The 16058-nt window shown below is 43.1% G+C and overlaps 1 protein-coding gene across 2 annotated transcripts in view; it reads left to right on the top strand.

Moving 5' to 3' along the window:
* Positions 1–2724: 2724 nt before the first annotated feature.
* Positions 2725–16058, top strand: part of LOC110986351 (uncharacterized) — a 75144-nt gene continuing 61810 nt past the window's right edge. For both annotated transcript variants that reach the window (XM_022248153.2, XM_022248154.2), the window contains exon 1: positions 2725–7451. In XM_022248153.2, the coding sequence (XP_022103845.2) occupies positions 3593–7451 (3859 nt within the window). In that variant the 5' untranslated portion in view covers positions 2725–3592. The remainder of the gene's footprint in view (positions 7452–16058) is intronic.

The following is a 16058-nucleotide window of genomic DNA, read 5'->3' as shown; positions in this document are numbered from 1 at the left end:
AGAGCATTGAAATAAAAATCGAGAAACTAACTAATGTCAACTTAGCATCAATAAATGGTTATTTAAATATAAGGGATTTTCTCTATAGTCATTATTGTGAAACCAATCCAAGGTGTAAACTCTACCTTAAAAAGGGAGGGGTGGGCTATCGGTGAAATAACGACTCATACAAACTCACAATGAGCAGTTGCTCGTATTTTTCAAAAATGAAATAAACTCCATATAGGTCTATGTTGTCATAACAAACCGATAAGCCCACAAGTTAATGTTGACGGTTTGTTACATCTCCCTTCCATCTTTCTATAAGATCAGTGCTACACCAGTTCAAGGTAATACCATTATACATTAATTCTCAAGCTGCAGTTTGACGTTAAGCATGAAATTTAGAAGGAAACGGCCGAGCTTTAGTTTAGTTCACCAGCAAAATTAAGGGATGGGGTTAGGGGCGCTTCTAGGAATTTTTCGGGGGGGGGAGGCCGGAGGTATTTTTTAATGTCTAAGTTTTTAGCGTACAAAAGTACAATCAACTTAACCATTACTTAACCTCCCCCCTATTCTAGAGTTGGCCTTCTCTTTTGCTTTCGAACAAATATGAATTTGCTACTTTTTTCTCGATAACTAATCTTCATAAGATCGTCTTTAATATGTTGTACGCTTTGAAGTTTATTTACATCCCCAATTATTGGATGGCACAGATTTCAACAAAACAGTTATTTTAGAAAAAGGAAATGAAAAACGGCCATTACTATCATGGTGAATATTTGGCACTCGTCACAAAATTCCAAACAATATTTTGATATTAGTTTTGCCAATTGCATTTCCCAACGATAAATAAGGTGTGTTTACTCCATCTATGCCAACCGTTCTGTTATAGAGACCAGGTGGAGCTATTGAAAAATGAGCATTTACGACTATATTTCTAATTTATCATTTTTGAACTTCGCAATCTCAAATACTGCTTGCAAAAACAATGTAGATGTTAAATAGCACAAACATTTCAACCTAAATGACCTTAATTCTAATTATTCAATCCCCTGCACTTCATTACAAGTTTGTTCCACCATGGAGGAAATGATTCCACGGAGTCTGATCAACGTTGGAAAATCCAACGCTCTCATGCCTGCGTACAGGCTTTGAATGTTTAGACTGCACCATACAGTAACAGGACGCCAACAAGTTTTCTCTCAGCATGTTAAGTGGTAGAATTTTTTTTAGAGCTGAGATTTTTATGGAACGGCTAAGCAGCTTTGTTTCCAGAAACTAGAAAAGCAAGAACAGATCGTGAGCTGAGCTGAGACGAAGATCTGTAGTCAGGGGTGGACTGCATGTTTAACTCCAAGAGCCGTCAATCAACATGCGTCACGCAGACAATCAATAAGTTGTTTATAGCCCCTATTGTAGAGTCAGCCTAATGGTGATCGCCTTCCAATACCTCGAGTGGCCTAAAGACACGCCCAATTAGGGCTGAACTGTACCCAAGTGATTGTCACAGTCAATAAAGGTGCTAATTGATGGGCGGGGTGACAATATGTCTTGTGGGGACTCGGAGGAGGCTCAATGCTGAGCATTAGACACGCCATAGAGCTAGGAACAACACGATAGATAATCACTCGTGTGCTTTTCTTTGGTAGTTTCCATTTGTTGTTGTCTGGGTACATTTACGGAACAGGGGGTGGGGGCAGGGGCACAGGCTCAGGGCCTGTGACCGCCGCTCAGAAATTAGAGAAAGAAATCTGCTGATAACCACTGTTTTAACTGTGATGAACACAACGAGTGCCTCGTCCAGAAAATGAAACCCCTAAGTTGCCCCCTGCAAAAATACCCCAATTACACCACTTCCTGAGTTTCGCTACTAGAAGCAAAACTCTGCAAAATTTCATCCTAATCCTTGTAAAGTACAGATCGTATTCTATCGCAAAGTCCACTCAAACTTGTAAAGTTACCATGCACTCCAACATGCATACATGCCGTCAAAATTAGAATAAAACACCTCTTGCTGTACTCAGACAGCCATTTTCTACTGAAGCACAGAAAATAATTCTTGAACAATATTCTCCCTTCACGCTACAACTCTGTAAATGCTTGTTAAGTCGAAATTGAGTTATCCAAGACTAATGTAAAGCTAATTACACATTTCGACACCCTTTCCTGCAAAGAAGGTTGAAAGTAATTGTTAACAGATTATAGATAAAAATGGAGGCTATTTTTCCAGAACAAAATTCATGTCAGAAAAAAACAGGAAGAGACACGCACGAAAGCTGTGACCACTGCCACTGTCTGATATTCACACGGGATACCAAAAGTCTGACGCCTAGGGCTAAAAAAAATCCCGCCCACTCCGGACAGGGGGTTCAGTGAAGTGTAATTAGGCATTATCGACCTGTCCAAATATTGCGTATCAAATTCTAAGTTGAACTTTTGTAATGCTGGCCCATTTCTTTAGTCTCAGATTGTTCTATTATGAATTAGGGTAATTGCTGTAAACTTTTTCCTTTTTCCCTGAAAAGGTGAGTCCATCAAATACGGTGCGTTTTTTTAAGTAAAAGAAGAGCAACAATACTAATTCAATATAAAACAGGAAGGTAGAGTTGAAAAAACTTGAGCAGGAGTCCTGAAATACAGCCAAGATGAATAATACAACTATCCCTCCCATCACAGAATGGAAGGCTCTCATTAAAAATTCATACATGCGCACGGCGTTTGGTACACACAATGGCCGGTCGTGCGATGTTGCAGACGACGATTTTGCATACGACTGTACGTAGTACATGTACCCTGTACATGTACAGTACTTCGTGCGTTAATGTGCTGTGTACAAGTTTATGGGAACTTTTCATTCCGAATCGGCCGGGATTCGACTGGAGGAATGTGAGATTTTCCTGCGGAAGCAGTCACTCGTATTTCGGCAAACTTGTGAATTTCGACCAGGAGACCATTTTGACCAGTCTTTTTCGTCTGGAATCCGTGCAAAAGAAACAGGAAGCGTGCCTCGTTGAAATGAAACTTGTTGATGCGTGTGCGCTCACAAACTGGTCGAGTGACTATCGACATTCCGTGACATTCATTGTGTGCACCGACTCTCAACGATTGATCGCACCGTTTTGTGAACGTAAATGACAGCTTGGATTACCGGTGCAGCACGCTGGCAACCCGGTCTTAAAAGCTTGCAGAAAGTGACTGGAAAGATCTCATGAAACTTCAAAAGTTGGTCAACCGCTGTCGACATGAATAAACCAGCGAATTGGATTGTTATAATTGTGTGACAGTTCCCATGTTACGACGTTTTAGAGTGAAATTTTTGACGGGGTATTGTCACATCGTGTTCCGGTCGTATGGCAGTATCAGTCAACATGATCGAGCGAAAAAACATCTTGAGTTCTGGATAAGAACTTTAATCACCTGATTATTGTTACGCAGTACAAGCTTTAGTGTGGACTTCAGATTATAGTGATTGCTTTATGGGATGCTTATGTGCCTAATGGCAGTTTTATTATGGCAGATAAAACTATTGGAATTCTGACAAGCATGGCCCGTGGACATTTAGCAACGGTGAAGCACGCTTCGTGACGGTCGGTTGCAGTCCGTGTGCGTGATGTTTTCAGTGGGTCACCTGCCGTCGTCCGCTTCGCACGAACAGCACAGCAGCACAGTGATGACCGGGAACCCAGTCGGAGCTGGCGGGGTCGACTACGGAGTGCGGTCGGTGGCGGGCGCCGGAGGCTACCCGTCCCGGGCAACACAGGCTTATCACGGGGGAGGTATGGACGCAGGCGCCGGGTTCAACTCTTACGGTGCCAGCAACACGGCGGACAGCTTGAAGGGATTTGAATGCAGTGATTTGGACAATGCCCTCCTTGGATCTGGTGGGTTCCATTCCAATGCCGGGAGTGACGGGCAAATGTACCCCATGCCAAACAGAACTATGGCCACAAATCCTGCAAACATGCCCTATGGGGAATATGGGCATGGTGAAACAAACACTGAAGGATTTGGTTATGGCCATATGAACAGATCGCATGCATACAACAGACAGTATATGTCAAGTGCTGTGTATGGTAGACAGACACGAGGGATGAACAGCATGAGCAATTCTTTGCAGCAACACCCCACAAACTCAGATTACTCTTCTGAACACATGACAAGGAGAATGTCTATTCCTGCTGCAGAGAGCAACGTACCAACCCAGAGCTATGCACGATCGAACTCTTACCCTGTTGGAACACCTTACGAAAACTCACACAACCAGTACCCTTCATCCAGCCAGTCCTATTCTAGCATGACTGGGTACAATCAAACAGCCTTTTCAGATCTGGACACAAATGCATCAAACATGGCAGATAGCCAAATGAGGAGGACACAAGCAAACAGTTACCTGCAGCCGTACTCATCAAGTGCCATGAAGAAACCTTCGTATCCAACAGCCGGCACAGGTGCCGGTAGCGAAGGATGGTCAGATTCTGGCTATTCAGCGCCGGCCAAGTTCCCATCCCATTCTCCCATGTCAAATGCCAAGGCATTGCATTTGATGGACTCTGCAGAGAGTAGCGGCATGTACCCCCAGTTTCCACACGGGAATCAGAATTCAACAAACACGCAGGGGATGCAGTATACAAATACAAGACAGGGAACCTATTCATCTGTCAACAACGAAATCACAACAAATCACTACCCTTCAGTAAACAGCATGGATATATGTCCACCCACTTCAGCTTCAATGAATTACAGTAACAAAATTGCCAAGCCGTTTGCAGGAGGTAGCCATTTAAGGCAGGGTGCAGCGTACAGTGAAATGGCTACAGGCCAGTCACGAGCTCAAGGGTACAAAAATTTTCAAGATTCACAGGCATCTGCCATGGGCCAGTCAAATGTAAGTGCTGGCAGTCAACGGTTGAGACATTATGGACCAATGCCTAATCAAAACCAGTCCCAGGGCATGCACCATTTGTCGTATAGAGCATATGGTGCTGCTGACCCTTCAGTGAACAGTGGCCAGTCTGTGGTCACACCCAACATGGATGGACAGTACCAAAATTACGATCAGTTTAGTGGTGCGTCAAGTACAAGGCATGAGAGACTTCGGTCACTGGATGGAAGATTTGTGAGTGGTGCTCCATCAGTGCAGACAGGTATGGGGGCCTCAACATTCCCTGTACAATCTCAAAACCAGAGGTCTTTTGATTCAGCTACTCAGCAGCAAGGTGTTAGTGGTCAATCTTTCGGTAGCACTAACCCTGCTTACTACAATACCAGAACTAAATCAGATACATTCAGTCCGACCTCGGTGCAGACCAATGCTGGTTGTCCAGAAATGTACACCAACCAGACATATCTTGAAGGCCAGCAGAGGTATAATGTTATGAACTGCTCCAGTGCTGTGGTGAACGATAACTGTCCTCCAGCTTACCAGATGCAGAGTGATGCAGCTCAAACACAGGCTGACATAAGGAGAAATATGATCTTCAGTGCAGAGTTGGAGAAGCTGGCTCGCTTGTCAAGGGACCCAATGGCTGACGATTTTCCTGGTGGACTAAATGCAATTAGTGGTGCTTCCCAAATTCAAGATTCTGTCGGCAGCCTGCCACAACCTGTAAAAAATCCTCCCTACCTGAATGGAACAAGTGCAAACGTGGCTCCTGGTTTGTTCAATAATCAAGGCCCAACCTCGGTGGAAAACAGTACAAGCATGGGCAAAAGTTTTCAATCCCCCTCAGCCACTACAACATCCATCACAACAAATCAGAGCGTGAAGATGACCAGTGCTCCATCCTCTGTTACTGAGTCCTGTGCAGCCGTCTCTTCAGCCCCATCCACCCCGAGTTCCAATGCTGCTGTCGCACAGCAGACATCCCCGGACTCTAACTCCGCCAGGCCCATCCGAACATCGCCCGTGACCAATCCCACGACCTCCACCCCGACCACTGTTACCTCACAGGACAAGGGGAAAGATTCCGAAAATGCCGTCCAACAGCTTCAGCGCTTGACTCAGTCCTTGAAGGAGAAGAAAGATGATGGAGTGAAGGGTTCTCATATGGAATACCTAAGTCACAGTGGTGACAGTTCTTCCTCAATTGGTGGGCAGAACTGCATTGCTGCTTTGTCTGCTGCCTGTCGCAACATGATTGCTGACATGGACAGCTCCGTCCCCAAACTCACTTCAACTTCGCACAGCCCGTTGGGAATGAAATCAGTTATAGATAACCCTGGAAATATTTTGGGACAGAAATACACCCCCACCCCATCAAGTCAAACCTCTTACGGTCCTCAGATGCCTGAGCAAATGTTTTCACCACCTGGTGCCAGTGGCCAGAATATTTCCCCACCGTTAGTCTCGATGGGTGACTCGTTTGGCTCCCCTTCGTACAGTACAGCAAGTGTACCTTCAGACTACCAGATGCAGTTCAGTGATTTCCTCGAGCAGAGTGTGCCCATGCAGATGAACACCAGACGACCAGAGGACAAGCCGAGGAAGAAGGGCAAGCGCAAAAAGTCTGATGAAGTCAATGACATGCTTGCAGCCAGTACTATTGGCCCGAAGAAGAGGCGTGGCAGAAAAAAGTCCTCTCAGAATCCCCTGAGTGTGGAGTCCTTTGACCAGCCCCCATCACTGGAAAATTTGAGTGCCTCAACACCCCTGAGCGATGGGCAGTTGCCGTTGGTGGAGGAAAACTCAAACCGTTCAGCCACGCAAACGCCAAATATGCCATCAAATTCTTGGAGGACCAGTGATACAAAATTAAACAGTTCAGAGTCAGTGCCCAGTCTTTTGTCCAACCACCAGCCCCCCTCTGTGGACAGTGATAGTGCCACACAGGATTTTTTAGACAGCGTGTTCTCTCCAGACACCACAATGTCCGCCACTAACCATGAGCCCGTCGACTCTTTCAGCCAGCTTACTTGCATTAACCAGTCGCATCACTCACCGGCGTCCTCCCTCACTTCTCAGCAGTCCATGAATGAGACCGCGTCCACGGGATCTTATTCTTCACAAGGTGGACTTACATCACGGACTAGTCAGAACTACCAACTTGACAATATGGACCAGTCGAAACTAGCCATGAGCCAAGCAGTTAAAGCCAATAGAACGTCCAACAGCACAGTGTCTTCGACGGGTGACCTGGTGTCCAACCCAGTGTCCACCTCCAGTGATGCCACAGACGCCAACAGTGAGATGGGTGCCTCCGAAGAGGTGCACCCTCTCAAAATTCTGCAGGCCCAAATTCAGCTGCAGAGGCAGCAGTTCAATTTGAATGACTCGCGCCCCCTGCCTCTGAAAAACACTTCCAGGAAAACGGCTGGAGTCAATCCCACCAAGAAGACCCGTCCGTCCTCTGTGCAAGGGGAAGTGGATGTGAATGTACTAATGGCAGAGGAGGACGCCACGTGGTATGTGCCAAGTGAACAGCCGAAGGAGCCAGAGGTACCTTGGGAGAACACCAGGAAGAATGCCAAAGGTAAGGACAGTTCCACTGTCTTTCCCTGGGACTGGTTTGCATCATGACATCCGATGTGGTGTAGACAGCCCAAATCAAGGAAGCAAACCACAAACTTTGTATATCGCTATGGAAATGCCAAAAGTCACTGAAAAAAATCCTCCATCTGACTTTTGATACATTTACAACTGCATGTAATGTATGACAATGTCCTGTGGTGGTTTCTGTGGAATTATGCACCAATCTCTCAACCATGATGCACACCACTTTTTCTTCTATTCTGAAATGTTTTTCACAGTCTGATGAGAACTGGTTATTCATTTCTGGAGAAGGACTCAAATTTGCAGTCTCTACATGCAGTACATGTTCGTACACATGTATTGCTTTATTTCACATTTAACTTTAGAAGAGTTACACAACGTACATGTCAGTCCCAATCTCAGGAGCTTTGAACAACATGACAGTAATGCACTTAACTGGTACATGTACATGCTTCAAAAATTGCAAAATAAGATCTCAAAATGTGGATACTGCTCACCTGGGTAATCATAACACCCATGTATTTGCTGTCTGATGGACAAGATGAAATGGCAAAATTTGCATTGACTGTATCCAGGAGGAGTTGAAAGTGAGTTTTCAACTTCCAAGTACGACAGGTGTTCTGTAGTTGTGAGCCAGACTTGTATTATAAGGGCTCTTATATTACAGAAAAAATAGAAGTGTTGTCAATATGGCTTAGGGGAGGTTCGGAAGTTCCATCAACTTGGCCCAGTGTTGCTAGCATTGAAAGTCTTGGCACTGGCCAGTGAATGTTGATTGTACTGGACTACTGGACATTGTGACCTTTTTTGGAGTTAAATTTACATCAAGCCAGAAAACGATTTAGACTGAAAGTTGCCTAATAATGTACATGTACTTGTAAGTAGTGCAGGCATGAAATTACTTTTTAAAAAAAATCTGAGAACAAGGTTTTAGCAATATGTTGTTGTCGTGAAGTAGGTTTTGCTTGTAAAATGTTGTCAAGCTTTTGGACTGTTTGGATATTTTGAACAAGCACCCAAAATGAGTTTGATAACCAGCAAGTTACAAGCTGATATATGTGTAGTGAATACTGAAAATGCAATGTATTCCTTGTACATACATGTACATGTGCCTCCTGTCCTTTTGTAAAATATTAACCCAAGCGGAGTATTCTTTCCCATAACAAGCAAGAACGAATGCAGAGTAGTATGAACAGCAAGTGGCAGTGTAGCGGTACCTCACGCACACACAACATAATGCACACACTGTGTTTGACTTAGTGGTTATTGTGGGCACTGAGTCTTACTATTCTGGGTATTTTATAGGGAAATGGAAAAGTTGAAGTATTATACAACTTTAACAGATAGCCTTAAAGTTGATTTCATTTTTACATGATATTTTTAGGTCTGCAAGCTTTGAAAACGAAAAATGATGTACATTGTAGAGGCAAATGTAATAAAATGTATCTAATACATATAACAAGTTTGAATTCAGTTTTTATACTTTGTTGAAACACTGTAATTAAACACTACCAGTAAATCAAGTTTAGAGTAATTACTGTTTACAATGTGAGACTGAGAGTTCAGTTATCAACCACACACTAAAATAAAAATTAAACATTACAACTTTATTATAAAATGTGGGGGATGAAGTGGCTCTTGTATCCATTTTTAGTGTAATACATGTATGTACTTAGCTTTTAACATCAAGGACATCTACATGCATGCATGTATCATCTGTTCATTTGTAATTTCTCTCTGAAAGTCAGGTTGAATGTGACTGTTTTTGTGGCCAGGTGTTAGAATTCCATTGTTTGAAGATTGTGGTGACATTGGTTGCAATAATACATGTATATGTACAGTTTTTTCTCCAAGTATTAACTTTCTTATTTAATCAGCCAGGCATTTTGCATTGAAACGTGGGGAAACTGGCTAAACCCTTCTAAAATTTCTTGGTACAAACTACAACTACTTGGCGCTGTATTTCACATCTGTCTTTAGGATACAGTTTTTTTCTGTTCTCTGTATCTCCATGCTTCAAGGAAGTCATGGTGAAAAGTACATGTGCTAGTCTTGGGGCCTGTCAGTTCTGCGCCGATCTGGATCGCGAGCAGTGATCCATAGTTGGTTCACTTCACCGATACCACATCCTGCCGACTCGATGGCACGAAACAGAGTTGGATCACTGATCGAGATCCAGATCTGCGTGAAACAATCAAAGCCATAATCTCCCCAGTCTTTGCACTGGTTTCCTAATTTGCATGTCATCTGTATGGAGATGATAATAGTGCTGGAATGGACCTTTGCATGAAATATGCAAATTGGATGGGCGCATGTGCACTACTACCACTGCTTGGCAAGTGCTGCCGTCAACACTGTTGGTAGCATAGGCAAACTTATAGTAACCATAACCTGGAGTGTTGAAGGTCAATCAAAACCATATTACTGCCTTTACCCGATACTTGAGCACGACTTTCTCAAAACTAAGTGAAGTTTTCAATGTCCTGAGGTTGGAAAGTAACAATCCTTTGTCTTAAAGTTTGGCACTCATGTTAAACTATACTAGTACAGAAACGGCAATAGTAATGCGCACATGGAGATTTGTATTATAAGCAACTTTGCCAACCAGTGGTAGTAATATGCATGCACCTGCCTTATTTGCATATTTCAGGGGAAAGGTCCAATGAGATTACCTGTTCAGATACAGAATGTATTTTCTGATCATGAACTTAATGATGGTGGTTTTTGTAATGTGTTTTTTTCTTGAATTCACAAAGATTCCTCAATTAGCTTGAAATTACCAGCGAGTTAACCTACATGTATACATGTATGTGGAAGTGGATGTAACTGCTAGAATTTTCCAGTTCTGTGGACAAGAGATTGCGCCTAAATTTATGTTTTTGATCATAACTTAATGATTGGTGTACATGTAGTTTCTGTGCTCTTGCTACACCCAGCTGAATCCCAGCAGACTAGTAAAAGTCAATTTGGAAATTGTCAAGAAACAAAGCATAAATCATGCACTGGAATCCCTAATAAATCACCCGGGGCAATTTTGCCCTTTGGCCCCCCTTCCCAGGCACTTGTCTTGAACCCGGTGTACATGTACATGCCGACTTTGGTGACTTTGGACTTATTATTTCGATTGACCTTGGGGATTTCAGAGGGCTTCCGAGTCACAGCCAAGCTTTCCTGGCTGGAATTTTGTCTGCTGCATGAGTGAATTATTTATTTTTCCCCCTTTTCTCTTTTCGATCGGGATTGACTCTGATTGAGAAAGCCTTGCTCTGGTTTGGTCCCGCCTGAACTCTTGTGTCATTGGAGTTCAAGGTTACTTCACTGCTTACAAAACTGCAAACTGACACGCACATGTGCATTGTTCAGCCTGCAGTTACCAAGCATACCGGTACATGTATGTCACAGTGCATTCAGGAATTATGGCTTCTCCATATTTGCTGTATTCCCTTCCTCCATAGGTTGAATAGACATCATTTTTGTGCTTTGCTTGAAAATCTGAACGTTTTGGCATGCTTTTCTGGTCCACATGAAATAGCATCATATACACGTACCGGTAGCATTGTGCATGAAGTTTTTTGCCCATTGCAGGTTTTCTTTGATTGCCATATTTTATGTTGTATTGCAGATACCCACTTGAGTACATTGTTCAAGTTCTGTTTCACAGCTTACATTTTTCTCTTAGTTACAGAAATACTAAGTATTTAGGAGCAGAGATAAAAAAATGTGCTTTGATATAGAAAACAGAAAGAAAAATTGACTGGAGTCTTTCCGCCTGGGCTGGCAATGTTTTAACAGCTTTAGGAACTGTTGCACAGCCTAATCCAGCATGCGCGAAGAAAAGAAGCTGGGGTATAGCTGTAAATACAAATTACATGTAGGTTGCTGTAATCTCGCCCGAGGCAACAACTGACTCACTGGAAGAAGGGAAATTTTCTCGTAATGCCCAACTGCCCATTTAAGGTGGACAGGATGCAGGATATGCAAGGAAGCACCATCTTGGGCCTGCTGCCTTTTTATTGGAGAGGGGAGGGGGCATTTGTCCCCGTTCTTCAATTTTTGTGAACCTGCAGTGTAAGGAAACAACTGGGGATAAATAGCGCGACGACCTGAATGATTTGCTGTTATGCGACCACGATGGTTGTTGTGAATTCAGTCGCATCTTTTGTAACCATTGTCTGCCCTGGCTGGGGCAGTGCAGAGGCGTTTGCTGCTCTGACTATCAGTCAACACTGTCATTTCTACGTGATGAAAAAAATTTCAAGTGTTTTTAACAATGCAAAGGAATAGTTGGCCATGAAGGCACTCAAACCTGCCGCCCGAAACTTTCTGCTCCAGCGTGCCTGTATCACTGCTCACCAAAAGGTCATAAGGTCACAAGCTCAGAGATTTTTTGAGGAGGTGGCAATTCTCTTTGCCTCGTGGCACACTTCGTGCACAGGCATATCAAAACAATGGTAAGGCCTACGCAACTTTGTATAAATTTGCCTGCAAGCAGTTGTAATTTTCTGTACAGGTGGTGAGGAAACAGCAATTTAAAGTACATTTTCACCGAAGCGCTGCACGTTGTTGATGCCAAAGAGAAGTCAAATTGAGTTCATCTCTGCCAGCCCTGGCAGCAACTCTTTGCAGCCGGCCCACGCAGGGAAAAAATCTGAAGCTGAATCATACCCTGAAGGAACTAAGATTGAACGCTGCTGCTTAAGGGGATCAACACATACCACATATTCACAATACAAAGAGGATGTGGTGGTCAGAGAAAGGGGTCAGAAGTAGATTCTCCTTGAGGGCATAGAGCGGACCAAGAGGACTTCCCCTATTTTTCCCCCTGCTCACCCACCAACCCCCAGTATGTGAAGTGCATTAAACAGGGTCAACTCTAGTTTAGCAAAAATGTACCACATATTGGTTAACTGGTCTTACTGCAGTTTGGTGAATCATTGTTTTTACTGCAAGTGTTGGATTTTTGAGGATTTTCAGGAACATTCCTCCCATAAGTGGCCAGATAAAACTACAAAAACTGCTGAAAACTACGAGCTGACTACTTAAACCTTAAAGTTTCATGTCAAAAGAGTTTGTAGGCCTGACATTTGGATCCCAGCAGAATCTTTCTCCAGGCTAAGAAATGTCTTTCATCCATGCTTGGCTGATTCGCTGTCTGCTTTATTTTCTCTCTCTCCTCATTTTTGCCTTTGTGAAAGGATAAGGTAGGATTCAAATATCAGACTCTCTAACTTTTTGAGCTTGTAAATGAATGAAAGAAAAATTACATTCGAGCAGATTAGGGGAGCAGTGATGTGACTAATTTGACAGTTTTGGAATTGGAAATATTATTAGCTGGCAGATGAAATACCGGTAAATCCAGTCTTTGTCTTCTGTGCAGATGTTGAGTTACTTTTAGAGGCTGTGGCAGGACGTGGGCTTAACACTGCAGACATAACTGCCTTTCAGTTTTCTCAGTGTCAACAGTGGCCTGAAACACATTGTCACAACCATACTGTTTATGTTTGTGCCTTGCCCTGCCCTAAGTCTGCTGATTGAAGTGTGAACCAATAAGAGAGCCTCACAGTGAAATACATGTACATGTGCAGCTGGAGAGAGAGAGAGAGTGAGTATGGGGGACTACACAACGATCTCATGAGATGCAGCATACCCCTGGGCGCTGCGCTCTAACATGTCCAAACCCTGACTGCCAACACTCTCAGTTTCTATCCGGAAGGGACACACACACTCTAAAATAAAAGATGCATGATCTTTAGCTGATCCCCCTGCATTTGAAATCAAATCAGCCCCAAATTGCTGGGGGTCCCGGGAGACTGACGGGGAAGACCATTTGTCGGGTATCGCATTACGTAGTTTGCTTCAAGTTTTGGCTTGCAATCGCTGCTGAAGAATGCTTGGAGACTCCATAGCTTGGCAGATCGACAAATTGCTAGTTAGCATAGCCAAAAAAAAAGCCATTCCTTGTATATCTAGAATTTTTGTAGAAATAGTCTGTTCATAAACTTCATAATGTTTATACTGATTAACCTTTAGAGAATGCATTGATATCCAGTTACAGTCCTCAAGATGAGTAGAATCATGAAGTGGAAAAAGGCAGATTGTATGCCTGAAATGCACTCGCAGAAATTTTGGAAATCCAGTTCAGTGTTCATAAGCTTGATACAATGTCTCTTTCAAAGACGGATCCAGTTTTGGGCCAACTTGTTTTATAGGGGCCCAAAAAATTGGAAATTTTTTTCATGTAACCTTTTACAGCCTTCTGATAGGTGAGAGTTTGCAATTAGGGGTATTTTAAATACTTTTTGAAGGGAGGGGAAAAAAAGTGTCTTCTATTATTTAAAAAAAAGGACTTCTTTTTTGTGGGGGAGGGGGATAGTTCCCTGAAGCTGTCTTTAGTCTGTTTAAAATGAAAAGTACTTAAAACTGAAAGCAGTGCCAATTATTTTATTGATGCTATTGGTTGAAGCATGGAGGAAGGACACAAGCCTCCATGGTCTGTGTTCTTCCTCTATGATTGAAGCACATGTAGCTATGTTGGATGGAAGAATATTGGAATCTCATTTTAAGGCTCTCAAGAAAGTCTTCTAAGATTTACACGGCCTAAGAAAATGAAGTTATCGTAAATAGATTTAGGAAGTAAAATCCCTTAAATCAGTCAGCGAGAAGACAGACTATTTTTAGCTATGAGGTTAATGTGAACAATGGTAGCAGTCTGTCTGTTCTTTGTGGATTCCCACGAAGGCACATGTATTTAAGTACACGTGGAAAACAGTCATAAATTTTTTGTATGTTTCTTGAAGACATCACTGGATTGTCTGTTTGAATTTTGGAAGACTATTGGGACATTTTGTTGCCGTGTTTTGTCATTAATTCTTGCAATGGTTTGTAAAAAACACTCAAACAAGTGGCATGTGTCAAATTAACCTTAAACGTAATAGAAATATTTTTTGGAAGCAATTTTGAAGTGTTTCGTTGAAGTTAGACTTTGTAGTAGTCATGGATAGGGTCAGCTGATAATTATGAATGGTGATGTTCTGGATTATTGTCATTTCCACGAGAGGAGGTGAGATGGAAATGGTTGTGAGTGGACTCCAGAACCTGGCACCTGCTGCATTAATTGCCAGTCAAGCCTGGACGTTTGACCTCCTCGTGCCAATCTGAGGTGGGCGGGTAAACCTGTCAAGCCAAGGAAAAAGGTCCTTAATCACCTGTTATAACATTTATCCCCACCTCACCCCTGTCGTCCTTATTCCTTCCTTCCACCTCCCCCCAAGTCCAGCATTTTTTCCCTTCTTTTCCTACCTTGCTGCTGCCTCACCAGAGCCGAAGGAACTAACGGACGGATGGACTGGGCCATACAGTACATACCACCGCTGTGCATTCTTTGACTTGTAAATGGGCATCACACCAACCCCCTAAGTGGGTCTCAGATCAATGGTCCCAGGGACACTTGGGGTTTAGTTTGGCCTAAATGCTCTGACATCCTCCAGTCATGAATTTTCAGCGGGGGTTGGCCGAGAGGCGAGGGGGGTATCACTTTACGGCAATCCAAAGCCAGGTTTTGGCCCTGGTGTAATGGCTCCAGATGCTTGAGTTTGTCTTGAAGTAGACGATCGCGTTACCTGCGCGGCACACCTGGATAGGCTGGGGGGTGACAAGGACGTGCATACTGGCCCAGATCTAGGCCAATTAACCCCCTGGTCTCACCCCCAGTTGCTGGATGGCAGTGGGTTGGAAAGTGGCAGGAAATTGAAGACAGTCAGGACGATATTAATCTCTCTGATAATAAGACCAGTTTGATTGAATTGTTGTCAATAAAGATCAAGGCAGAAGATATTTTGACTTTGATTGTTTCTTCACTTCACGTCCTTTTTGCAGGAGGAGAGCTTATATTTTAAACAACATGCTGTACTTGATGAGAACGTTGTCATGAAAGACACCCAACAGATCAAATCACATTGGCCAGTATACATAAATGCAACTTGTATGCTATTTTTTTCCTCCCCAACAGGGTAATTTTAAGACAAACTCACCAAATCTGTTGAGCTGATCTGTTCTAAAAAAAAAGAAAGAAATCTTGCATCATCAGCTGAGATTAGGAATGGTCTCCTTGTGCAGTCATCTTCCTCCCCTCGGTCGCTCGAGATGTTGTGCTTTGAATTGCAAATGGAGGCTGCCGAAGATACAGTTTCATCAGTGAATTTATTGCCCGGTCCCTGCGGGCCTAATTTTACCTCAATATTCTTTTACATGCTGGAGTGTTTCCAGGTGAATTACCCAGACTCTCCCTCCCCCCCTCAAAAAAAAAATTGCCCAAGAAAATGTCAGGTGTTGCGAGATTGTAAATCAGTATCTTTTCTCAGAAGGGCTGCAATTTTTGTGAATACTAATTGGTTTATCAGATTCCACAGTTGACATATTAAAAGCCACGGATTTCCAAAATCAAAGCCTTTGGCAAAGGGTGTGATAGGCCTACAGTTTGACGTGTCTTGGTCATCTTGCAAATATGTCAGTACCGAAACCACAGATCCAAATCAAAATCTGATGTACATGTAATTGCTAATGAAACATACATGTATTGATTGCATTA

This window comes from Acanthaster planci, linkage group LG09 (genome assembly GCF_054643075.1).
Source record: "Acanthaster planci isolate LZ-2023a linkage group LG09, COTS_SCS, whole genome shotgun sequence".
Lineage (NCBI taxonomy): Eukaryota > Metazoa > Echinodermata > Asteroidea > Valvatida > Acanthasteridae > Acanthaster > Acanthaster planci.
Note: the sequence above shows the minus strand (reverse complement) of the source record. Positions and strands in the feature narration are given on the sequence as shown.